The sequence below is a fragment of the Hetaerina americana genome, unplaced genomic scaffold (assembly GCF_022747635.1).
Source record: "Hetaerina americana unplaced genomic scaffold, ioHetAmer1.1.p SCAF_12, whole genome shotgun sequence".
NCBI classification, from domain to species: Eukaryota; Metazoa; Arthropoda; class Insecta; order Odonata; family Calopterygidae; genus Hetaerina; species Hetaerina americana.
The window spans coordinates 31,724,543-31,752,085 of record NW_027286292.1 but is presented as its reverse complement, the minus strand read 5'-3'; the positions used below and the strand labels follow the sequence as shown (position 1 = coordinate 31,752,085).

The 27,543-nt window shown below is 35.6% G+C and overlaps 1 protein-coding gene across 2 annotated transcripts; it reads right to left on the bottom strand.

Annotated features, from left to right (window-relative positions):
- Positions 1 to 1,434: 1,434 nt before the first annotated feature.
- LOC139685760 (RUN domain-containing protein 1) lies at positions 1,435 to 26,022 on the bottom strand. Of its 2 annotated transcripts, XM_071582855.1 has the most exons (14): positions 25,511 to 26,022; positions 25,231 to 25,324; positions 24,983 to 25,120; positions 21,314 to 21,485; positions 16,876 to 16,970; positions 15,204 to 15,294; positions 14,984 to 15,132; positions 14,188 to 14,324; positions 13,907 to 14,105; positions 7,492 to 7,698; positions 7,283 to 7,380; positions 4,063 to 4,157; positions 2,837 to 2,937; positions 2,337 to 2,450 (listed from the first exon to the last, which is right to left on the bottom strand). In XM_071582855.1, the coding sequence occupies exons 1-13, from the start codon at positions 25,639 to 25,641 to the stop codon at positions 2,861 to 2,863; spliced, it is 1,683 nt and encodes a 560-aa protein (XP_071438956.1). In that variant the 5' UTR covers positions 25,642 to 26,022; the 3' UTR covers positions 2,337 to 2,450; positions 2,837 to 2,860. The 2 variants fall into 2 exon arrangements, with proteins under 2 accessions (XP_071438955.1, XP_071438956.1); XM_071582854.1 differs by lacking the exon at positions 2,837 to 2,937 and having other exon boundaries at positions 1,435 to 2,450; positions 25,511 to 26,015.
- Positions 26,023 to 27,543: the final 1,521 nt, after the last annotated feature.

The window sequence follows — 27,543 nt, the reverse complement described above, 5'->3', positions numbered from 1 at the left end:
CACATTGCAGACCTTTTCAATCATCACCCTTCATCAATTGAGGAAACTATTTCCTCTACACTAATTCTATATACTTAAATCAATGCTCTTTCATCATGATATGAGGGCTAATACATAATTATCCTCATTATCTGACACATAGGAACACATGCTGAAATTCATTGGGTTTTCAAAAGATGAAATACTCATTGAACCCTTGGTATGCTTCTGGTTCGATTCCAACGCACTAGCTTGAGAGGCAGCAAAGAATGAAACCAGAAGGAAAATATTATTACATTAGCAGTTTCCACCATCTTTAACCAGTGCTACAATTAAAGATGGCAAGGAATGTTTATGTGATGCCCAAGTGACTTATGAAAAGTAGGCAAGTAAGATGAATCAAATTACACTTCGATATGCCAGATGGCAGCTACAGATGACATCAACCAATCATAGAGCTGCAGGCTTGCTGGCATCTCCATGGCCATGTATAAATAGTGGGTAAGCAATCTCTAATTCAGCCTAAACTGAGTACACCTGTAGCAGAAACATCCCCATCAAGAGGATGCCAACAGGGAGGAAACCCATAAACCAGCCTTACTCCAGATTCCACGTTAAAAGACAGAGTACAATTTCACAGAATTTTCTGTGAAAGAGCCAAGTCTTTTATGAGGATACTTAATACTTCCAAAAGTAAAGCCTGAAACTATTGAGCATACTAATTCTAGATATACCTGTAAAAGTGTTATTTGATATTAAATCACACATGGTTGTCAGCAGCAACATCGGAACTTATGGAATGTTAGAAAAAAAATTATTTATTTAGCATTAGTCCTAAAAAAACAGCATATTTTTTCCTTTCCATTGGACTATTATCAATGACAATAATAATCACATCTACAAACACCAAAGCCCTAGGTGTAAGGAAACCCACCCAAGCAGGAATTGAACCCATGACCATTGGAATGGCAAATGAGGACGTTACCCCGTCACCAAAGGGGTCGGCAGATATATTTGCAAACTCCCTCATGACCTGAGTGAGCTGGCCAACCGACTTAATACCAGCCAGGCACTTACATTTGACTCCATTGGAAAATCAGAAACCTGAACTGCTCACATGGAGCTCATGAAATTTGCACATGCATGCACTATAGCATGAGGTTAGAGCATGTACATTGTAACAAACAATACACTCAAGCCTCATGTCTGTTCACCTGTATATTACACAGTGTGAACCCATTTGCCCACCTACTCACCTGTTGCTCACTCCAGTGGGCAGATCTATTCGGTTTGGGCATACAACTTGGATGAAGTTTTCAATCACAGTCAGCTAACTGATCTAACATTGATAGAGAATAAACAAGAGAAGGCAGGGAAAGGATGAGTTCTGGGCAGGCTCATTTCATGCCCCTTTTTAACAAATGCAAATTAAGGTTTTGTGTATAGAATCTCAAATGAATGTTCAAAGCTTCTTTATTTCTTTCCATTAACAAAAAGACACACTTTTGATGAGAATGTTTTATGCATAACAATTTAGATTTAAATTACATAATTTAGTTCTATAGAGGAAGTAACACATTATATTTTCTTGAAAGTAATAAAACCTGAACATAAAGACTCTTTTCTGGTTTAACTTTGACTAGGATTAAAATGACCCTATTTTTGACTGTTTAAGGGCACAATAGGAATGGATGAGGAATTTTATACCACAGCATTGCAATGAGATCACCAGAGCTCAAAGGATTAAATGAGGAATATTTTACTTGTCACTGTGAGTAACTTTTCAGTGAACACATCCTCAATCCTTTGCATATTTAGCACAAATATAAAGATCTATCCAATATCAGATCATAACTGGTTAACATCAAAATACACATGACAAATATAATGATCACCATGGACTTATTAAACATCTTATCACAAGAACATATTTAAAAAATCTATTTTAAATCATAGGCTATATAATCATACCACACTAAATATAATTTTTATAAACATTTAGATAGTAATAAAAGTAAAAACTAATTTTGACATTTTCAAATTAACAAATTGTGTAAAATTCATTGTAATTTTTACACACATGTTTATGTCATCAATCAAATTGAATTTAGCCTTCAAAATATTTGATAAGGAATGATTGGTAACACTTGTCAAATAGGATTGTGAGCATTCTAATACATTCTGAAAATTAAATAACATGAGATCAAACAATTTTTTTAACTCGCTAATTTCTCTTCCCTCAAATACAATCCTAGAGTCTCATAAAATTTAACACTCTAACATGAAACAAATTTAAAAATTTTTTAACAATGTAACATATGATGGACTGGAGACTTTAAAAATTATAACACACATGAAAGTGAACTAAAATGCATCCTTAATATTTTGAAACTGGCGGACTGCAAGGTCAACTGGTAAGTCAAAGTTAAACTGTGCTAACTTTTCCAAGGACTGGAAACCATCTTCAAATCCTAGAATGTGAAAGTACGAATTAAAAAACCAGCAGCCGATATAACAGACAAAAGAAACAAACATTATAAACACTTCTCCATCAAATGTCAATTGAAAGTTAGGGCTTGCCATTACAACTGGAATAATTTGTAATTTAAACGGCTTTCTTATGCCATATACTTGTACAAAATTCTTCCAAGGTATGGTTAACTAGTATTTAAAGTGTTGAGTAGTAGTAGTAGTTTTCGTGGGAGGCAACCAACAGCTAAGGTCATTTGTGCGATTAGGGATGGACAGAAAAGGGTGAAGGGTGGATAGAAACCTGGCATCGGCATAAGCCTACTCTTAACAAAAGGCGCCAAGGTGTCCGCAGCTTAATATCCCATCCGACGGACAGTGTACTCACTCAAAGTGTCCTTTACAAAGCACCTCAAGTAGGGATTGAGATGCCACTGAAAAATCTTCGATGATGCCGGGATTCGAACCTGGGCCCTCTGGGTGGAAAGCCTGTACAATAGCCACCACACCATCTCAATTCCCTAGTGTTGGAATACTGACCAGATGGTCCTGAGTTCAAATTTTGAGTGATGTTCTCATTTAGCTCGAAAGCACATTTATGACATTACATGATACCATGCTGAGGTCATTTGAAGGAGTTGTGCAGTCCACTTAAACTTAAGTCCAGTAAATGATTAATGACCCATTATCAATCAGAAACTTAATTAGACCATATTGCTATTTTAGAAGAAATAAAATTGATACAAAAAATAAGAGGAGTTTGATAATACTTCCTTTATGGGCTCTGGAGGCTAATTTCAAGTAACATGAACTAATTTACTAAAATATAGCATTTAGCAGAGTTTGGGAACAATAAAACAGCCATATCACGAAAATATTCTATATTAGTATGTCAATGTCTCAATTGAAGAAGCGTGAGGTTACCTTTTGAGGAAGTTAATTGTTCTCTTTTCTCTGTATTATGCATTCCTAGTTATCCATCATTAAGGATGAACACAAAAACTGCTTTCAAATTTTTGTTTTATGGCATGACTGATAAAATGCAAAAAAATACTCCCTCCAGCTTGGCTGTTTAATAAAGACCAAATGCAATGATATTGATCTGAATCTATTTTTTAAAATTGAGTCATTTTCAATTTGATATTCCAAAGAAAGGAAAACACTATGTTAATGTGGACCATGCCTCTGCGCACGGTGAATAAAGGGGTCATAATACAAACATATTACACTCAGATATGCAGTTTCATTAGTTCTGGAGAGTTCAATTAATTATAATTTATTGTGTCTTTACTCCATGAATATATTCAATTAACGAATCATAGCTTAGCACTATTGCCACATCAGATTTTATTTCTCATATAACATAATCACTGACTTCAAAGTCAAGCTAAAACTTTGAGTGACTGAAAACTGTGACCATACCAAAACTCGGCTAGAAATAAAGTACAATGTAAAATGACTAAATATATAATTCTATTTATTTTAAAAATATTTATTTTTTCTGCCCATATTATTATTTCAACAACAGGTCACAATAGGCAAATTCTGAGAAGTACACATATTTGACAATGAAACTAACTAATTCAACAAAAATGGAATCATTTAATGACTTACCTGTTTTTGATACATAACTCCAAGTTTGATAATACTGATCAATGAGTGGCTGGCAACGGAAAATTAGTCTCATCCAGGGCACAAGCTTTTTGGAACTAAAACACGAGGACATATTAATTAACATTCATAGTAATGATTTCTCAGATAACCAAAGAGCATTTTGAAATAAAACTGCTTATGCAAAGTCAGAAAGTCACATGACAACATTAAATGCATGCAACAGTTGGGATTTGAATGCACTCCTGAGCTGGCTAAGGCACAAAATAATACACTGGCTGATAAATATGATGAATACGCAGACCTGGCTTTTAAGTATCAATTTTGAATCAACAAATTTTTGTCTCTTCTTTTGGTTCCTAACATCTATTTACTTTTTGATTGCATGTGTTTTATTTTGTACTGATGACAACCATAGTAGCTGAGACCATGCAGTGAGTAAATAAAGAAAAAAATTATTCCCTTCCATCTTGAGCACGAGGGAAAATATATTAATTTTAGTATATAATTACATGTTAAATCTATTAGTTATTTAAAGTTAATACTATTGATAATTACAAAAACCATTGCCATATACCATTAGTGATACTGAGTCTGTCACAAAGAACTGTAAGATCTGACAGAACTACTTTCCCAAAACAAAGATAGCTCACAGAAAACCAAAGCCTAACATCAATTTCCTCAACCAACTCATGCCAGAAATGGACCATTAAGAATTGTCAAACCAGTCATGTGACCTAAGGAATGTAACCAGTCTATTCTGTTAAACTCATTATTATTATTGGAACCATGCTTGGATGAGTTAATGGCTAGCTGACCATGAATGTGCATCCGTGCCTACAGTACAAAAGTAGGTACACGGGCAGAATTCATGCAGAGGGTTATGCCCCTCTTATCCCTTCATCTACTTTGTCCTGCCAATCAAACTGTATGGTAACTACCTCTCAGGCAATGCTTGGTGTAGGGAACACACAATAAAACTCTTCAGTCCCCCGAACAATATAGTAGCAATGAAAACTGTTAATTGAGATTACTTGCCCCTAAGAAATACTTGGGACATTTATAAATCTTTAGAAAATCGAAGAAGATGGCACTCCTTGTAATCTAAAAAGTTTTGTTTTTAGTAAGCCTAAACAACTGTTTAAGTTTCAGCTATATCCATCACATGGTTTCCATTTCATTGTCAATTAAAGCAACAAAATTTTGTTTATTTACAAAAATGGAAAAAATTAGTTTAGTGAGGTGATTAAACGTTCCTATTTAAAAGGCTTAATATTAAACAGAGTCAAGTTGGATAAGTACACGTCACATCTGCTCCTGTGTTTACAACTGTTTAGAATTAGGTAAATGAGTTTAAACATGGTTGTTCTTAAAAAAATTATTAAAATAGTCTACTGTTTTCAATTTTGCACTAATAATTGTGTGCAAAAAATCATGGCAAGATGGGTACCATGCTTGCTTTCAGTGGAGAATAAATACAATCGTGTGGTTGATTCATAGGCTGGCTTGGAGCTTTTCTGTAGCAATACTGATGAGTTTCTGCATCAATATGTTACTGTGAACCAATTATTGATATACTACCACGCCTCAGAAAGAAACGAACAGTCAAAACAAGGTGTTTTTCACGGCTATCCAACTCTGAAGAAGACAAGAGGCGATGAAATCGGCTGACAAAAAGATGGCCAGGGTTTTTTGGGATGACGGCGGATTCCTTTATATCAATTACTTACAAAAAGGACAAACAATAAGTGGAGAGTATTGTCTGTCTTTATTGCACCAGATGAGCGAAGAAATCAACATCATAATTTTTCAAATAAAAACATTCTCAATGCAACAATTTCAGAGTGTAAAAATCATTCGCCTTGACTGGGATTCGAACCCAGATCCCTCAATATCCGGTCGAGTGCTTTAGCCACTTAAGCTACCGAGGCGTCCTCTTAAACTCGAATGATTTTTACACTCTGAAATTGTTGCATTGAAATGCACATTAGCGGATGACTCCGTTAAAAGTTACTGTTGCGGCATCTCCCGCAGTTTCTTTGGAATTTGTCAAAAACATTCTCTTCCATGAAGACAATGCACGGGTGCACACCTTCACAGCTTTGATGGTGATAATTAGGTAATTTAAGCTTGAATTATTGCAACATCTAGTGTACTCAGTAGATTTAGCCCCTCAGTGACTTCGCCCCATTTCCAAACTTGAAAAAAATGGTTTCATGGAAAACGATCCACATCACACGAAGAGGTCATCTCCAACACAGATGCCTATTTTGAGGACATTCCAAATTCCTACTCTTTGGATAGCTTAAAAAAGTTGGAGAAATGCTGGGAAAATTGCATCCAAATTATCTTGAAACAAAAAATCTACTAAAACATAATTGGTTTTCTATATTTTTCTAAGAACTTATTAAACAACCCAAGAAACCATTATCAATAATATATTTTGAATGTGTAGTTTGATGTACACTGTGAATTGACCATTCCCAATCAAAATGCCCAGAGAATGCAGAAAAACTGTTTTGGGCATGATCCAGGGCAAGTTCGCTGTGAAGGCGTCTATGGAACATAGCAAATGAAGATTCAAATCTTCCAGCATTTCTTCCATGTGGATGTATTATCTACGATGACAGTTTTTTTGGCGTAGCAGTTGGTGCCTTCAGGCCAGGTGGATACATATCCCCGCCACACGCCCTTGCGGCGGCTTGCGGGGTATTATGTAGATGTAGATACTGAATGCAACGCCAGCAAAACTGTAGTCCTAGAAAATGGATCCACGTGGAATAAATCCTGGACAATTTGAATTTCCATGGTCTAAAGCACTATGGGCACGATGTCTAAAAAGGATTTGCAATATGCTTTGATGATATAAATTCAAGATTAAATTTGAATTTCATCACTGGACACAACATTTTACATTTATACTTATATAATTAAAAAGTTATTTCTTTATCTAGTTTACTTAAAGGAGAAATGTAGAACAAAACATGATGCAGCTGCCATGTGTAAATACCAACTTTCTAAAATGCTAAAGCTCAAAAACTTTATATTGGTTGATGATTTAGAAATAACCTATGTTAATTTGAACAACCTTTGTCTGGCCAGGGACTATTCATAGCCTCACACCAAGAAGGGTTGAAATAATGATATTTCATCATACTCATAATTTTGAATCTATTGCCATGCCTGATAAAATAAAACTAACCTACAAATGCAGACAACTTACTTTAATCCAGCACACACAAATGCTTTGAAGTGAGAATCATAGCTTCTTTTATATTTAGAATGGGAATGCAGAATGTTGCCAATCGTACTAAGTAAATTCTGAAAGAAAAGTTTGATTTATAATACAAGGAGGGGATTATGAAAATATTCATACAAAACTGACATGCATATAATCTTATCAGCAGCAGTGAAAGTAACATCCATTCCCACCTGTTTATTTGAGATGGCTGTACCTCCAATTATATCCAAATTAAAACTCAAAGACAACTTTCTGGCCGGAGTAGAATTGTATTTTTCCCCATTTTTCATGGCGTAGTATTTTAGAATTAGTTCCCACGCATGCATGTTAATATTCATAGTGTTGCTTCGAGTAGGAAAGCATCCAATAAATGGTACTAAACTTGAACTTTGACCAACCTGAAAGTATTTATTTGTAAATGATTCATCAAAATTAGAAAAAAGAATACTTTAAATAACTAACACATAATGAAAATTCATAAATAAAAATGAACAATTCTAGCATGTACATCAAGGTGATTCTCGCATTAACTAAGAGGTTTTTATTTTGATATCCTCAGTTTTGAATACTCAATGGAATTAATAGGAATTAGAAAATATAATACGAATGCATAAAGTAAATTAAAAACCTAATGGAAAATTAATGTCCCTTCAAAAGGGCTGATATTGGTATTTGATGGGCATAGATGATATTGGTTTTGGTGACCCTAAAAGATAAAAATTTCTTCAGTAACTCTTAGGATAAATACAGATGATCAATGATCCAAAGTCATTACGACTCTAATTGACATGTCTAAATATAAATAGGTAAGTTAAAGTTAATACATATAGTCAGGCAAAGCCTGTATTTTGGGCTTTTGCAGATTCCTACTTTTCAACATTTTCTGGCTATTACAATGGAAGTTGCATCACCACTGGTGAGCATTAAACATTCATTAGCAATCTAAACAAGCCATTGGTGATCACCCCCTCCCACCTTAATGTTCCAAATATATCTCTTAACAAGGCTGTACTTTTGTGGACACAATAAATTGTACAGTGATTCATTGAGGGTTAATGAATGCTTAACTAATGACTAGAGACATTTTATGAAAACTTAAAATAGTAAATGCAAAGTTTGCATTATTCAGCAGGTCAAATGCCTACACAGCTGAATCTTATATACTGAGCATAATTCATTCCATGAACTTTCTCATCAAGCACAACAATCAGTAAGTGAAAAAACTTTTCACATATTATCAATGTAAAATATTATAATGCAGTCAATGCCAAAATAAAAATTAATTATGAACTTTACTTCAAGAAACTATTAGATGCCGAGGGTAACCAGCTTGAATTTGCTTTTAATTATTCAAGACAGGTCTCTTCTGGGAGATACTGAAGCAAACATATCCTTCTACACCTTACAGTAGAGTTGTCCAGCCACAAACCAATGAAAGGCCATCTCATGCTGCTATTTTGCACAAATACAAGTGGCAATTTGGAACTAATCGACTATGGGAACTAAAAACCACATCATAAAAATAGGGCAGATCAATCTGCAATGGACAAATGCCAATACTACTGAATTGAGAAAAACTGATCTTGGGCTAGATATTATAATGATGCAGGAACCAAATGTGTACAGTAATAGTTATGAAAGCAAATGGAAATTCCCAGGATTTGGAGTATAAACAGTCATTACACAAGCAAATGCCAAAGAAAAATTCTTTGCAAGCACCATGGTCTTTAGCAAAAGTTATGATTTCCTGAGTTTTGAGCACTGTACAACAAACCACTGCCCAGCTGTGGAAATTTGGGCTGATAGGAAACCACTGATACCGATTTCTGGATACATGCCACCATCAGAGAATGTCGAAGAGTACATTACAGAATTAAAGAGCCTGATACAGACATTCAAAAATAAAAGGATACTAGTCACAATAGACCCTAATTCAAAGAACGAAATATGGTTCAGTAAGAAAACCAATGATGGAGGCAGGGCATTGGAAGACAAAATCAGAAGATGTTTATATTAAACGAACTGGGGCAACTGTGCACATTTCATTCGACAATGGGATGCTCAAATATAGAACTATCCATCAGCAACTCAACATTGATACGAGACGTGTCCAGATGGAGGTTCATCTATCAGCGATCACAGATTAGTCACATACCAGATTGGCATGACTACAGAAAATGACAACTGTCATCGAGAAAGGTTAAACGTTGGTGCAGCAAACTGGAGGAAATTTATGAAGAGATTATTACAGAGCTCTTGGTACAGTTGTGAATTGTTGCCATGGGATCCAAGCAAAAACAACACTGATGTCCAAGTGAGATCACTTATGGAAGCGCAGCAAGGTTCTGCTCTAGCCTCGATCCCTCTAACCAGAACACAACTAAACAAAACAGTGTGGTGGAATGAGAAACTCCATGGGCTTAAGCTAAATTGTAGAAATCTACAGAGAACCTACCAGAAAAGTATTAGCCATGAAGAATGCACCATCAGCAAAAGAAGATACTTTGAAGAAAAGAAGAACCATCCACAACAAGTGCAAAAAAGTAAGGCAAAAAGCTGGGAGAAATTCTTGAAGTCAAATATTGAGGAAAACCCCTGGGGATTGATATATGTATTGGCCAGAGAAAAATTTAAAATCCCACCATCGTACTCGGCTAAGACCAACGCTAAACGGGAGCTTCTATTCCTGGATGATACCATTTCTAACATCATAAACACACTAGTACCGGATGGCACAGCAGAAAGTGAAACTTAAGAACAGAAAGTAATTAGGAGTAAGGCTAACCTCCCTTGCCAGCAAAGTACGGAGAGAGAGATCACCCATGAGGAAGTTAGAACCGCAATCAAAGAGATGAAAATGAGAAAGGCTTTGATGGCATAAACACAGAATTGATCAAAGCAGCCTAGCCGGTTATCCTCTGTTACTTAACTAGATTGCTAAAAGATTGTTGCAGAAACAAATATTTCCCTGCAGCATAGAAAAAGGGTGTCCTATGCACCTTCTTGAAATTTTAAAGAGAAAAACCCTTCTGACCCAAAGGCATACAGATCCTTAACACTACTACCTGAAATGGGGAAAATGCTCGAAAGAATCATCAAAATGAAAATTGAAGAATCAGGTGAGAAGGACCTAATTCAAAAAAACCAATTTGGATTCCGAAGAGGTGTGTCCACCACAGCTGCTGCAATGAAACTGCTGTTAGAAATCAAAAATCCTAGGTATAAGTACAAGGTGGCCTTGTTCATAGACTACGAAGCAGAAGAGAACAACCAAAATACAACTAAATAACTTGGCAGCCGAAAAGAACATCACAAAAGGGGCATCACAGGGATCCATACCCGGTCCTTTTCTTCGGAACCTTGCCATGAATGATCTACTGAAACAACCCCTTCCTAAAAACTGCAGATGGATGGCCTACGACAATGAAGTTGCCATCACAATGCCTGCTAATTCCAGGAGAGAAACAGAAAGCATAGCAAAGGAATATTGCAATATAGTGGGGTCATTGAGCGCAAAAGTAAAATTAAAAATTTCTATTAAAATACGTCGTGGTCTGGAAAAATTGTTATGAAGTCCAACTACAAAAATTTAAGGTCAAAAAGTCAAATGAGCCTCCACATTTAGATACCTGAACATTGAATTCAATGACAGACTAACATTCCAAGAACACAAAAATTATGCAGCACGCAAGGTCAAGAAAATATTCAACAATTTATACAGGCTTTGCAGAAACAGATTTGGCATCACCACAAATAACTTAAGAACTAAATAAAATGGAGTACCATCCAAATACTGGCATATGGCTGTGAGGTGTGGGGAGAGAGGCTAAATTACAGCAGAATCAGGAGGACAGGAGGAGGCCCAATGATCTTGCCTAATTGCAATATCCAGGAGCTACAATACAGTCTGTAATGAAGCTTTACAAATCATAACCGGGATACAGCCGATAACATTCTCAATAGAAGAAAGAATAATCAAGTCATGGATGAGGCAGATGGAAGAGGCCACTTTAGGAGATGTAACTTTGTCTCTAACTGAGAAATAGAGCAGGAAGGTATTAAGAATTTTCTGGAGAAATGGGAACGGGAAACATTACAAAAGGGGAAAACAACCACACAATTCCTACCTAGTGCGAAGAAAAGGATGATGATCAACTTTAAAACTTACAAAGACATTATGCAAATTTTAACAGGACATGGGGAGTTTAGATCATACCTCAAGAAAATACGGATAAAAATGCCAAGGAAAGACACGAACTGGAAGCTATCTTTGGATACCTGCATAATGTCCAACAAATTGGGAAATATCTAAACGAGAAACCGGTTAGGAAAATAATGGACAGATTTCTTAACAACAGATAAAGTGGGAATAAGGAGGGTTTAAAAATAAGGTACCCAAAAAATTGAAACAGTAAATTGCCTGATTCTAATCTAACAGGCCAAATAGTTATTATTATTCACAAACTCAATGAGCCTTCAAGAAGTTTGAAGTCCAAAACAGCAGACTAAATGAGATGTGGAGAGGACGGGAAACTGTTAAATCATACCATGTGTACAAGGCATCATCCTAATAAAGAATTGGTGATGCGCACCATTATTTAATTATAACTCATTTTTCATTTTTACAAAATTTTGAAGTGTTGGCAAAAACATATGTCTCTAGACATCTTTCTTGTACAAAGGAATTAGGTATGTATCTTGAATAGTAAACTATTCATTTAGATTTTTAATTGCTTTTACAAATCAAGTTGGCATCCCCAGTTGCTTCATTCCGCCATTGAAGAAAGGGTGGACATGATCCAAAATCCTACACAACTTATAATTTCTTTTGAATAAACATACATAGTTTTTTATGGCGTGGAATGCATTATCGTATTTTACATTAATTTATATGCAAAAAGTTGTCTTGCAAAATGAGTGTTTTGCTTTACGAGAAAGATTGAGGAACATTAATGCTCATTGTGCAAGGTTCCGCTGTATGTAGACATGGATATTTCTAATACTACTTTTGGATACCAACTGGCTTCTTTGGATCAAAACACACTGAAAACTTTTGTGGAGAAACTATGATGAAATACTTGCTTTCCAAAGCTGAATATTGGGTAAGTAGTTGGTTGAAAAATGTCTACCTTATGAAAGCTGTTATTTTGCAAAAGCTACACCATTTCCTGAGCATACTTCAAGCAATTTGCCCCTTAACAGAATGGGTTAGTTGTAAAATAAACCAAACAAAGAAATAATGTTAATTCCATATGAATTATTATTTACAAAATCCCTACCATGCAAATTATTTCCCGACACTGTAGGTAAGTACGATTCCAAATCTACCAACTATTGTAATGTTAATATTAAAATGAGGTACTACGGAAAAGATGTTGCTTAGCAACCATTGGTAAATGGCCCATTTTGCTCATGCACACTTTATGATCATAAATATCAATAGAGAAACAAATGACAATACACTAACGGCATTAACAAACAATTTGGAATTTAGAGCCACTGCAGAGAGCACATTACTTGCAAATATTATCCCAGTACTTATATCTATGGTGCAAAATTTACAAACTGAAAATTAATGTTTCAGGCCTGATTCAGCGAACAGAATTAATTTGGTGTCATTAGTGGCACTTCCTTGAAAGAGTCACAGCTCTGCAAGTACTCTCACAGAAAATTTTGAGGCCACTTTAATGAGCCTAATTCCAATACTAATACTAAATAGTAGCTCTGGAATGTCATTCATGATAGCTGTGAATTTTATATTCATAATTTGGTGACAGTGACCCAGGAAAACATGAGTTTATGAATGCGAATTGAGAGAGGAAATAGAAATATTTTTATTATTACAACATAAATTGACACTCAGATAGAAAATTGTATTCATACAAACATGGTTTATCCTTATATCATGAAAATGACACACGATGTTAACTTCTCCCGACAGCATTAGAAAATTCTCTACTCACTAATATTGAGCCTAGATTTCTTGAAAATATTATAATGCATTAGCCATCTCTTTGAGTTTCACATTGGATATTGGGAATTTATCTGCAATGAAGAACACCTCCAATGAAGAACAAAACAGGTTTGTTTAGAAGATAAGAGCAGATCTCACTTTGTACTAAGCTTTATGGCATTGAAAATCCACAAACTTTGAGCTTGGAGTGAGTTCCTTTATGCATGTTGCCTGTAGTTTCCAAGAAAAAGAAGCGCAGAGAAAGTCCCACAGCTGGGTTTAGAGGGCAGGAGTTTTCAATTAAGTATCACCTAAGTTTGAATCTGTGATTATATTCGGTATCAAAACCCTCTATTCATTCAGTTCACACCCTAAAAAACATTAATTGCACATAAATATCTTAATTTGACATTAGCACATTACTGTGACAGGAGAGTAGAAGAGAAAGGGTAATCCCAAAAATAATTTAAACAGTGGGAATAATTGAAAAAACAGAACAAAAAGAAAATTCACATTACTTAGAAAAATATTTTTTTTGTGAGGTATGTGAAGCTGCAAAAAATAATTATGAGATGGTGCATGTTCAAGAACCAATTGAACTTAATAATTATTCTTTTAACTGACGCTCAGCTTAAAAATAATAGTAAGCTTACTGGCATTAGTCCATGCTGCATTAAATCTCGTATGCTCAAAGCTAAATTTTTACGAACAGCCGACGTCAGCTTTTCGTTGCACAATATGGCGGGAGTATCTTCTGAGTCTGACGTATAATCACTATCAACAGGAGTATTCCGAGTGCTAACAAGCTGCATGACATAATCAACTGCAAGTTCCAGGTTTGCTCTGAGATCCCTAACAAATGAAAATTGTATGTTATGGAAAGGTCTAATGGTATATATTGACACAAACAAGGTACAGGTTCTATTTAACTTACCCCCAATGGTTAGCCTTCATAGTTTTCTTTAAAGAATTTCTCCTGAAATTGTCACTACCACAACCAAACTGTGCCACAGTATACATGTGCAATAACTCTGAGATCTTTTTAATGATGCTATATGTTTTTGCACGAATCTACAGGGAAAAATGCAGGTGAAAGATGAGATATGTCAAAATATATAACCTAGTCAACGTGAACAAAAATAAATTACAAAACAGCAAAATTTGACTTAATGTCTGAAGCAGCATATTTTATGAGAAAATTTAATCCATACATCAATTAGTACCCATAATTAAATGATCCATCATCACTTAGGGCCACAATGAAATGCCAGTCAACAAATATCTTCAAGATGTTTATGATAAACTATCACTTAGTGGTATTAGGGGCCACAAAATATGCATAGTAATCTCATTGAAATGACCCCCACAAAGGAAAAAAGTTATTCAATTGAATTTTTGCCTAATAAGAGTGTGAGTAAAAATATGCATGGAGTAGACTCCAGGTCTTTCCATGGAATGGTGTTAAAATCGCAAAACCGAATTGCACATAAATGGCATTTACACAAAATAACTTGAGACTATTACTCCTAAACAATATCAGCCATCAACGAAAAGCTTAACAAAAATAGAAGTAATCAGATTTAGTAAACAATATCAGAAAAAACTTGTCTCTTATATGCTGCTCCATTTGACTTTTCATATTCTTGCTAAGATCAAGCATATTTTGTATATAAAGCAAGAAACTGTTGGTTCATAGCACTCACAGAGGGAAATTTAAAAATTGAACTTACCTCTTCCTCATTGTTCATGTTTATTTTGGCATGACCAGTGAAAGATCCATGGCAGTGCGTGTGCTTGGATGATGTGGAGGAGACATTTTGGCCATGAACTGGACAATTACATGTGCACTCCCTGGCTTGAATATCATCCTCACTCTCTCCTGCAGGAATATTTCATGAATAAAAATGCACATATCATCAGCAATGATCTCACTTGTTCTACTGTACAAACCTTGCAGAAATTCAATGAATCTTTCCAAATCAGATATCTGAGTTTTTAGCTGCGTTACAAGTTGCTCCTTCATCTTCAATGGATTGACAAGCTTAAATAGAAAGAAATATGAAATTGTAGGCTCAATAATTAATCTTTTATAAAATAGTTTTAATCATCAATGATACAGTGAAATATCGACAATGTTAGCCAATTTTTAAATCAGTTTTGCCGTAAGGTTATTATAAAAATAAAATGAACGGAAAGGGAATGCAATAAAAGAAGTAAGAATAATAATGACCAAATCATAACACTTTTACACAAGATATTGATGAAATTAATCAATACTTAGTGGAAAATGTTAACATTTGGTCACTATTATGCTCAAATTCCACCATGTCATGCTTGACACTATGCATTTCGAAAAGAAGGAGTATCAAACTACGTTATGTGTCTGCTAATGGCTGTTTCATAACAACTGATGATCAATGGTACATTTTTGTGATAAAATACTACACCATAATCATTTGTGCATTCAAATTTTCAAAAATGATGTTTTATACAAGGAAATAAAAAAAAGGTGAACAGGCTTCTAGACAGCATGAAGCAGGCAGACGTTGCGAACAATTGAAGGAAACCCGGAACTGTTACACAAGAGTGAAAAAGGAATGAGGATGGACAAGTGGAAAGAGCTTGAAATCTGAAAGAATTTAAAAACGGGTCATTTAGATAACGATTTATTGTTTGAATACCTCTCCCAAATCCTGGAAGTACCCCTTTCCCTCACAGATAGACCCGACAAACCCCCCCACCCCACTGTAAACCAACCAAGCACCTGTCCTGACACTTAACACCCCTCTCCCCCCTCCCCATCAATGCCAATCGCAACTCCATTTTCTTTCGCCTCCTTCGCCCCCCTCTCTCACCCGCCCCTCCTCTCCCTCATGATTGGTATATAAATGGACTGCGACTTGTTTAATTTATACCTGATGATGACGCTTGAGCATTGAAACCTGTTGTAGGCAAATAAAGGACAGTGGAAAGATACTTTGTATTCTTAATTTTATTAAACACGAGACTGTATATTGTCACTCTCTCTTTTCTGGATTGTACATGGGTACAGTTACAAGAAGACATGCTTCAAAGAGTTGGACAAGGGAAACTACGATTTGGGAGAGTAATCTTTTACTTGCCCTTTTGAAATTTTTCCTGACTTCCCCATCATAGTTTCACATTCAAAAAGATCCAGATTCTTGCTTTTCCTATAAAAGAGAGGTGTTTGGGGGGAACAAGACTTGGGCAAAGGGAGAGGAAAAAGAGTTAAAAAGGGGAGGAAAGTAGAAGATCGAGATTTGTAGTTGATACATTCAACACACGCGTGTTGGTTCTGTGTCATCCCTAAAGCAGCACCATCAGCATACTGCCTGGTGGGTTGTCTGCCAGAAACTACTGCACTACTAGTGCACTATGGTAAAAAGGCAAGGAGGAGCAGTTTGGATAAGAGGGGGAACTACTCTTCAAATTTAAGTAATCTATCATGAAAAGAAGCAAGTTCTTTTTACTCATTCCAGGGTAAAATTCCATGTTTTTCTATTTCTCAACAACAAATGATCAAATTGGATGCACAATTTCATGCAAATCAAATGATTCATGGTTCAAACTTCTATTTGATATTACATAAAATGGCTATTACCTGGCTAATTGCACAATCCACTTGGCTTTTAAGATCATCCTCTGTAAGACGGTCCATATCATCAACATTGAGGTTTAACCTCCCCTTCAACTGGTCTAGAATACAAAGCAAACGGAAAAATTACCAAAAAGATTACAATTTTCAAAGAATAATATTTAACATCAGAAATCTATGCAACGTATCATTAAGAACATAATATCAGACCTGGGAATGAACTCCTGTCAGAAATAAGGAATGTACCCCCCTCCTAGTTTCACGACAATAAATAGCAATGAGGAATATTTCCAGAATACTTTACCTTTGCTTCCACTAAAACTTGGAAGCGATAATTATTAAGGCTCCATATATCATCCTCTGCTTGACCCAGAAACAAAAAACTCTTCCAAACCTTGGAAGGCCCCAGAAATGATTATGTGAGTGACAAATATGGGTATATATTATTGAGATCCCTTTAGATGCCCCAAATTTGGAGTCTTACCATGTCAGTACTAATCAATAATAATTGTAAATCCTTCAGTGCATTACAAAGAAAACTTGATTAAATCCTCTAGGAATTGAGGACTGATATGGATGTAGATGCAAAAGGCACATTGTGAGCTGAAAACAAATTATTTTTTTTGCGTCGTAATAAATTATAAAATTGGAAGAGTAAACCTCTCAATTCTTAATAATAAAATTAGTTATTTACAACGACACCAACTTTGTATACAGTGCATGATAGCCAATGAAGTAACTATCTGTGCTGTATGTAAAAAAATTTAAAATACTTTTATAAAGGACTATTTAGTGGTTGATATCAACAATGATCAAAGGGTATCATACATTTAAACATGAAATATGAATGACCATTAACACAGTAATCAACCCGAAGTTCGTTTTGGTAGGTGATGATAGAGTTCATTCAGAACTAAGCCCAACGGCATGGGATATTAACACCTCAGGGTAGGGGGGGGCAGTGCCTTTCCCTGTGCCAGTTATGGTTTCCCAGGAAGATCTGGTACCCGAAAAATCACACAGCTTGGGTGAAGCTGGGCATGCCCAGAGAGGCTTGCCCGGGAATCAATTCCGGGCCCTCTGGTCAGTATTTCAATGCTCTACCCCTGGACTACCGTGACCCATCAAATCTGAATACAGTTCAGATAATGTTGACAATGAGATACTATCAGGTAGGTGTGATAGAAAATGACCCATTGAAAATGACATGAGATGCTAATTTGTAGGCGAGCGGTAATTTTTAAAGGCGACCGAACATTTGTGCCATATGGGATGGATAGGAAAGGATGAAGGTAAGAGAGAAACCAGGCAATAGCCGGGACCCGGTGTCTGCATAAGCCTACTTATAACAAAAGGCGTCAAGGGGTCTGCAACTTAACGTCCCATCTGAGGGCCGGCATACCAACTCAAAGTGCCCTCCACAAAGCACCTCATATAGGGATTAAGACACCACTGAAAAATATACATTGCCTCTGGGTGGGAAGCCACCACACCATCGAGATCCCCTTGTCGGTGAGTTCCAGCAAAATTATTAATTATGTAAACAGTCACATCAGGAAATAACACTTGGAAGTTCATCACAAAAATAACCTGCCTACAATGGTTCAAAGCTCTCTTGAATAAATGAGATGGGGCATCACATAACTCACTGAATCCCCTCAACCCTCATTAGGTGCATCCCCTATAAAGACCTCATAGAGGGAGGAAGGAAAACATAAATGACGTAGTAAAAGCAAAAAGGCCTTGCACTCATAAGGTGGAATTTCAGGACAGCTAATTGGAAAACTCTGTGGTTGTCTCTGCAAAAGGTGCATCTGCACAAGGGAAATGGCAATCATGCCTATATTGCTAACTTTCCCCTCAGTTGTAACTCTGGAAGAGACTGTCATAGAATGCAAAATTGCAATCAAAACCACAATTAAACAGAAAACTAAATGAAGTGTATTCTCTTGGGCATATTCATAATATGCGGCTTCTTTCCAGTTGCTATAACACCATTAATTACCTTTGATATTAACCCACATAACAAAGATGGCAGTTTCAACTTTTTGAAAAATCAGTAATTATTGTTGTAGTCATGGAATTGCGCTTACCATTAAATTTTTACAATTATTTGTCTCGCTTGATTTAAAATCTAACAATGAGTTGCTGTAAATCTTCTCGGAAATAGATAATCAAAATGACGCTAATGTATTTCTTAGCATTTAAAATGTATTTAGTCATACAAGATCCCGTAAAACATGATACAATACAATTAAAATAATTAAACAGTCTACCACAGAACTTACAGCTTAAGTCTCTAACATTTGCTATTTAATTCATCACAAGTGATTAATTCCTTATTAGAAGAGAACATGATTTTTTTTACATGGGTCGCAGTTGCATCACACCACCCTGATTGGTACTCCAATGGTAGTATGTAACCAAAAGATGGTAAGAAACTGCTTTTTGTTTAAGAAGATTAAAAAAGCCACCTTCTGTACACTTTGAGGCTTCTCACAAATATGTTTTTAGGTCATAAATCTCAGCATATTTTACTCATTCATTTTATAGTGTGCAAATCTTTATTGTTATATTATTATAGAGATAAATATATTATGATCGATTTCAAACTACATATTTCAATTATGACATGCATAGAATAGTTCCAAGAAGAAGGCTATAAAACAATACTTATTGAGCCTAACGCAACATGATTCCAACAGAATATCCCTGCTAGTGTTCATGCCGAATGCTGCCAATGTATCCATATCACACTCACATAATACAGATTTTAAAGTGAAATTATAAGACTTAACCCTGTAGAGGCAGAAACTGACTACAATCAATTTCACTGTGACTGACGGTGACAGATGACTTATGGCAACATCTCATTACAGATTTTCTTTAACTTACAATTTCGGATAAAATTTCTAGCAATTGGGAGACATCAAGTATCCCACAAATTCTTAGGAATTAAGGTTTATGTAAGGCTTAGCCTTGAGGGGATTCTCCTAATCATATGTTAGGGAATGATCTCAAATCCATTTAATTTGGCATATTTTGAAATTTATTGCAAATTAGTTACTCTTGATAACTGAGCAGATGTGGAGCATCAGGGTAAGGGCATGAAATATTCACATAAAATACAAAATGTGAAATACCTTTTGCTGAAGCAATATCCACGGCTACAAACTTCTGGAACGTTATAGCAAATTTAAGCCATGATAATTGTTAATTACAATAAAGTGATTAAAAAATTTTAATTTAGCACTGGAAACTGCTATGCAAAATATTAGCAATGCAAAATTACAAAGTACTGCCAAATCTTGCACGTAGCCATTAAGTGTATACCATGAAACTATAAAAAAATTATCAACCCAAAGGCCAGTTTGCGCAAATAAAAATAACCCCAAAAATACACCCAATAATTTTCTTGGCGCTAGGGGTACCACTGGAGGACTGACTGATTAAATAAAATAGCCTTTATACAGACAGAGATGTAACCATTAATTTCTTGTTTTCATGCAAGAAGATCACTCTTTAACTTCAAAAAATGAAGTGGAAGTATTAAAATTTGTATAATATTTGTCAACAGTAAAACATTAAATTATGCACCTAGTAAGAACAATGCACAACCTTACTTCACAAAAGCTAGGGCACCAACGAGTTCAGTGAGATACAATATGAAGGGTCTCTTTTTAGGTCAATTTATTGGTCTTTTTAGGGCAAAACACGGATGCACCAATCTATATGCTCACAAATGCCATCTTAAAGGCCCTCACATATCCAACAGAATCCATTATTAACAATTATTTATTACTCAAACCCATTTTTAACTTTGTTGTACCACCAGTAAAATAACCAGTAACATATTTTCACCAATTTTCTACGGAACACCTAATAAGTAACTAGCCCCCTAACCTAACATGTGAACTCTATGTACACGCTATCGGGCTTTGTTATTAAGTGAGATATTCTCTACACATCCAAGTTCAACCTTCACATTCATTACTGTGGTTTATTTTCTATTAAAAAATAATTCAATGGAAAAAAGCTGGATTATCACCATAACACTTTAAAACAGATTTAATAATGGCAACACACACTCCTGTGTACTAAAGGGGGCCACATAGAAACCTTGGAAAGTCAATCAAACAAAAAGGGAGCACCAGGCCCATCAACAATATAAATGTTATAGTTTTGATCTTGTCTTCAAAAAGGGACACACAATGCTGAAGAACAGCTCTCTCTTCTGAATACAGAGAGGAGTTTTGAAATCTGTTTTGTTTATGCTGTTTCTTCCTTGTTATCCATTATTGTAGACTTGTTTTGGCAGAATTGATAGTGTTATTCTGACGGTGTAATGGCGGCTTCAAAAAACTGAGTACATACACACAAAATACACTTGCCACGGGAATAAAATACTACTGAGTAGATTATCAAGATATAAAAATATGCTTACCAATAATTACTTTCTGCCTTTCTATAAGTACACTTTGGGGTAAGCCTGCCTCTCCGGTTTCATATGCATAATGCTCAAGATCTTCCAACTGAGATTTTAACTGAGATATTAGCTCCTTTTGCTTGGCCCGCTGAGCAATCAATTTCCCTTCCAAACTTGGATCATGCTGAAACTGAGTAAAGAATGAATATTGTTTCAACTTTCATAACATTATCAAAGGCATGCATATATGGCAACCTTTTTCAAGCAATTATACTACAAGGTAATGGGAGAAAATGAAAGCCAAAAGAACATTCAATTTAATCAGGATTGGGAAATGATTAACTTGGACATCTGTATAAGCATTGGATTAGCAAGGAGTAAACACTGCCACTGATGTGGGAGCATGAAATTGGTAGTATGATTTCTTTCTCCTGTCCTTGCCAATCCCAATATAAATATCATATATTCATCATTAAAAATATTAATGCACAAAATAAACAGAACAGAATTACATATATTGATCTAATGCAATTATAAATGAAATTTGAAGCTGAGACTAGTCCCCAGCCAAAAGCATTGCACTTTAAATGCTTATTATTACTGACAAAACAAAATACGAACACAACAAAATTCAGTCATGATCTCGCCTTCTGACTGAAAAAATTATTCTTTATCAACATCCTCTTTCTGAGGCATTTCCATGCATTTAAAATTTACATAGTGCAGTGTTAAGTACCCATTGTAAAAGAGACATATTTTTCTTACCTATCTAGCTCGATATTAGTCCAGGGCATCCCATATTGATAACAACTTTTTGAGAGATAGTAGAGGCCGATACTTGGTGGAATTCCATTGTAATGCACAAGGAAGAATCAAATTACATAAAGTTATCTGATTCTTCCCTTGCATACATCATCTTTTTGCTTAGCCAATAGATAAGGTGAAGTAATATAATACAAAAGGAATGTGGCAACTTAACCTCAAAAAATTATGTAGAGGTTTGTGATGCCATAGCATTAATGATATTATTAATAGAAAAGAAAGTAGAATTTAATCAGGAATTAAATCAGGAAGTGTTTTATGATCTATAGATTTATGTTTATGCCTTGTAACGAAGCCTTAGGATAGACTACAGTGGACAAAGTTAAAGAACACATCAGAGAAGGCAGAGACTTAGCGGATGTACAACTTAGAAGGCATATTACAAAAGGGCTGTGTGGATAAAAAAATATATCCATAAGAAAATGTTTTTACTGATGTTTCATTTGCCTAAAAACCTACTTCACTACCATTCACTTCTAAGCACATATCATAACACTTCACCTGCACCTTTGATCACTCAGCAGAGAAGTTTTCCATCTGAAAATTGAACCAGTTGACAACGGTGGTCTTGAATTCCTTGTCATCTTCAAACATTGCGCATCAAATCACTGTTTCAGGCACAAGAAGGAAACAGTTACTAGGTGCAAGGTCACAACTATGGGATCAGTGATCAATCTTGCCGATAGTGGTCCTAAAACACTCTATGCAATAAATTTGTAAATAGTGGTGTGCCCAACAAGAGAAAATTTATCAGTCAGAGCACGTCAATCATTGATCAGATCGCAGTTCTTGGTCCACTTGCTGAACAATTTCATTGGATATGGAGCCTGCCACTCAGCTCTTCATCATGAACATTTGTGAAGCCATTTTTTGAAGTCTTGACATCATTGACTAACCTTTTCTTTGCCCATTATGTTAGGTCCATAAACTAGGTTCAACTGATCAACTTGGGCAGTTGACAATCGCTTTGCACATAATAATCAAATCACAGAATACACTTTGCAACTGGGGGGGTCTATGATTTTTGTTGACATTGTTATCTGCATTCACCGACAGGTGAATGCAGATAACAATGTCTCCTGAATCAAAACAATAAATTCAATGGCTTTAGAAACAATCCATAGATGGCACTACATGCTTATAACTTTGTTCTGACCCACCAACATTTAAATATAAGAAATGAGCCCTTAATTTTGGAATATGCCTCATATTTGAAAGCTGTACATAACTCACGACTGCACAAATAGGATAAGTGATGAATTATCAAGATGGACAATGGAGAAAGTAAAACAGGTTTGGATAAAATCAACCATGCTTAATACATATGCAACAGAAATTGGCTTGATGCAAGTAAAGCACTGTCTGCCAGAATGAAAGTAGATGAGGAGCCGATTAACTTAGTCAACATGTCGAAGCATAGCAGGTGAGTAAGGCAAGGGAATGCAATCATTGCTAAGCTCTTGATAGTATCAGCGCAAGTTTGGGATGAAGGTAAATAATAAAATAATGTTTATTGTTCAATGTTCATGATATGGGAAGATTACGTGAAACAGTACGGCAGGTAATAAATCAGAAGTGAGAGAATAGAAAACTTACTATCACTTATTTAGGAACTATATTACATGAAAATGGGCAAATTAGTAAGGAAAATCACCACCCTTAAATACACACATTTTTATTAGAAGCTTGATCAGAGAATAAGAATTAAAGTGTACGATAGAGGTTTTTGAGATTTTAGTACAGGGGAGAATGAGAAAATAAAATGGATGGAAACAAATTGATGAAATACTCAGCATGATGGAAAAAGAAATGTTAACACTATTTAGGAGCAGTGCTTAGTTCCTCAAAATCACAATGCATTGTGCATGAGTTTTGCTCAGTCCATGAAAAACATGATTGAATATCAATATACTAATACCACTTTCTCCTTTAATACCATTAATAATAAGAAAGAAAACGATTCTATACATGTGTACTAATTTACTACATAAGTAGGGCATTTAATAAAATTATATTTCTGCTGCAAAATAGTTCTATATCTTCCTTAAGTTGTGGGGGGGTCACTTTTAGCATATGATAGCAATTATTCTAGTCCAGTAATAAACAATACACGATGTCATATTCTCAATCACTTAGTGTGACATATCTGGCTTAAGCAGCTGCTATGTGCACCAGGAGGCTGCAATTCTCTAGTTAAATAGGCATGCAGTGCATACAATACTGGGCTATTTGGTGCATGCTATGAAATATTTCCGACTCTACTAAAATATTTTCCACTAGATAGTTCTGGTATTGACTTGAAAGGGTTACTTTCGTTTACATCCTCAATATATAAATAATTAATGAACTTAAATTCAGCAAAATATGCTAATGATTCAGATAGCATGCACTCAAAGTATAGAATAATCAACTGAGGGGGCGCTGGGGGAAGGTAATAGCTATACTAACTTTTCTGCAATGAATCCAGCATACTTACATCGACTTAAATGGGCTTAAAAATAACACAAAAATCACAAATATACGTATTACCTATTTATCCCAAGATGCAGTTAACGTTCCAAGATTGTCAAAGGTATATTTTACACTATCTTTACATAAAACTGACAGGCTGTTTATATCGCGATTTTAAAGACATATACAGGCGAAAAGAAATAATACCATCTAGAAAGTGGAAATACCAAAGCCGATTATAATATAGTATTTTTATGTGATATATAATAAAGTTCCGATACGCCAGTCTTTCAGACGATTCTATAAACAATAAAACATTCACGTGCCAACTATATCCTAATACTTAATGTAGATGAACATATCTTTTCTATCCATATACATAATGAGCACGAAAATAGAACACCATGGACTTACAGGAGGTAAAAGAACATGATTTTTCTCAGCATTCGACAGCTCAGGAACCCCACGGAATGCATAAGCTTCTAGGTCTTTCAGTAGTCTCTCTTTTTCATCCACTGGGGCGTCCACGATTTGCTTTAGCCTGAACTGGACCTAGAGTACATCATAATTACATACGATAGATTTATTAAATTACAAAGGAAATGTCTATTTAAAAAAGAGGTTTAATAGCTAAAAATACAAAGCTCGGGAGACGTTAGTACCTGTGCAAAATGAGAAGTTAAGGCAATTAGTGACGAGTTCAATGTCTCTAGCTGCTCTTCAAGCTCTTTTAGACGAGTTCCATCATTGCCATATCTATAAAAGTGAAATAAAATGTCATGATTAAACAACTTAAGACACAGTAGGCTTATTAAATATCAATGGATGAGAACTAATGTCCACTAAGTAACACGAGGTAGAAAGTATATGTTTAGTTTTGACAACAGGCAATAAGATAGAAGCTAAATGAGCTGAAACAACAGAATGATTTAGCATACAAACCGTTCAAAATCACTGGGAAAGCAAAAAGCGCGGTCTTCATCAGCATCGTTGGCACCCAATGGAGCCCATCTCTCTCCTGATGGTTTAAAGTCATAATCTTCAACTTCCGTTGAGCTTGAACTGTCGTCCATTCTAATTAATCCAAACTGGCAAACTACGAGGTCAAAATTTGTGACAGAGAGATGTTTGATAACAAACTGCTGAAGCCCGACCAATACGGAACGTAATTCGAATCATAACAATCGATTAATGTTCGCATGTGATGCTAACGTTGATGTCAGAAACACTTCACTTATTATGACATAATCTTTTCATGAATTGAGGGCAGCCGCAAAGCATTTTGAGTATGAACAAAACTGCTGTTCAGTCGTCGGACGTAATTGCTTTCACTCATTCCTCCCCACTAGTTCCATCAGCGCCTTCTCCCATTCGTAGACGCCACAGACAACTCTGTTTTTCATACGACGCACTCTGCCATCTGGTGGCGAAAAATCCACTTTTTCATTTGGAGAATCGTTCGCAACGATCAACTTCATTCATAGTGGATGTGTGCGAAGGAAGGGTGGGAACCTGAATGAGTTGTTTCCATGAGATTGATAACTCAAAATATTGGGAATTTCCATAAAAACTCATTTAGGTGGTTCCCGGTGTCCTCTGCGACTGCCTGACAGCGCTGGCACCCGACATCTGGAAATTGCGTCATCGATGGTCGTACTAGTTGTGTTGTTAACGTACTAATGCAGCATATTAAAACATTTTTGGGTTGAAATTTGGAGGATTTGATTGATTTGGGCTAAAGATTTCTTTCTCCGACTAGTATTTTAATAGTGCATCGTTGGGTAGTTTCAAAGCAAACTTGTTTGAATGTGCCATGGAATATTTATGTAGCGAGTGAATTTAATTGCCTAATGATATTTACCATTTTAAGGCTCCCTTAAAGTATTTTTATTTTCATTTGTAGATGTACGCAAATACTAATTCCAGCCAAGCCGAGGAGGAGCAGGATTCTCGGGCAAATCTCCGTGAAAGATATTTGAGGGCAATGACAGCATTAGTTGGTAAGTTGCGTGTACTTCGAAAGGGGTTTCATGCCTGAATATGATCGTTCTTGTTTTATAGTTACTAATATCGTGAATTTTAAACAATATTTTCCCAGGGAAGAAGTGTGAATTCTGGATGCACGAACGGACAGCAATGGAGGGCATTTTCAAAGGATGCGATTTGCACGGGAATCACATTTTAGTATCCGAATTACAAACCCACCTCGGAATAGTACCGCAGACACTCATAAGGACAAATGACATAATCACGTTTTCAGTCAAAAACATTGAAATGGATTAGAAATCTTATTCAGTATGATCGAAAGAAAATACTGTAATTATGTATATTGAGCTCCCTGGGAGTTGTTTCAGTTTGTTAACCTTGCCACGCGCAAAAATATTATTTTATAACATTTTATGAGAGGTTTCATCAGACATCGAATATGTGTTTCTTAAATATGTCGATCATGTGTTGTTTCCGTGTTTAAACTCGATCATGTCGTTCTTAATATGCATTATGAGCATCTAGTCAATAGTTAATCTTAGGCTCTAGTCAGGTTTAGTTCTCATCTTGGAAATGGGCACTGTTTTTAGATTAAACCCAATGATAGTGTCAGTTAATATGCAGGATGAGCACCTAATCAATGTGTTTAGAAAGGTAATCCTAGGCGGTTTTCATTTTGGCATTGTCATAATTTGCAAAAGGCTTGCTAGTATTCCACTCTAAAGGGCGGATATTTACTTAAGTTTCACGAATATATTTTAATGGTGTATGCATTGATTCTATCTAGCATGTATTTGTGATCACAGCTGCTCCTTAATGGCAGGCATCAAATGGATGGATATTTGTATTAATTGGCAGAACTTAGTAGCTTATTCTGTTTGTATGCCTGTATGAATACCAGTCAGTTGTGTGCAGCGTATTGGGTTGTGTAGTCCTGACTGTGCTTTAATTAGAGATGTTCGTAATGCCTATCGTGAGCTCATATTAAG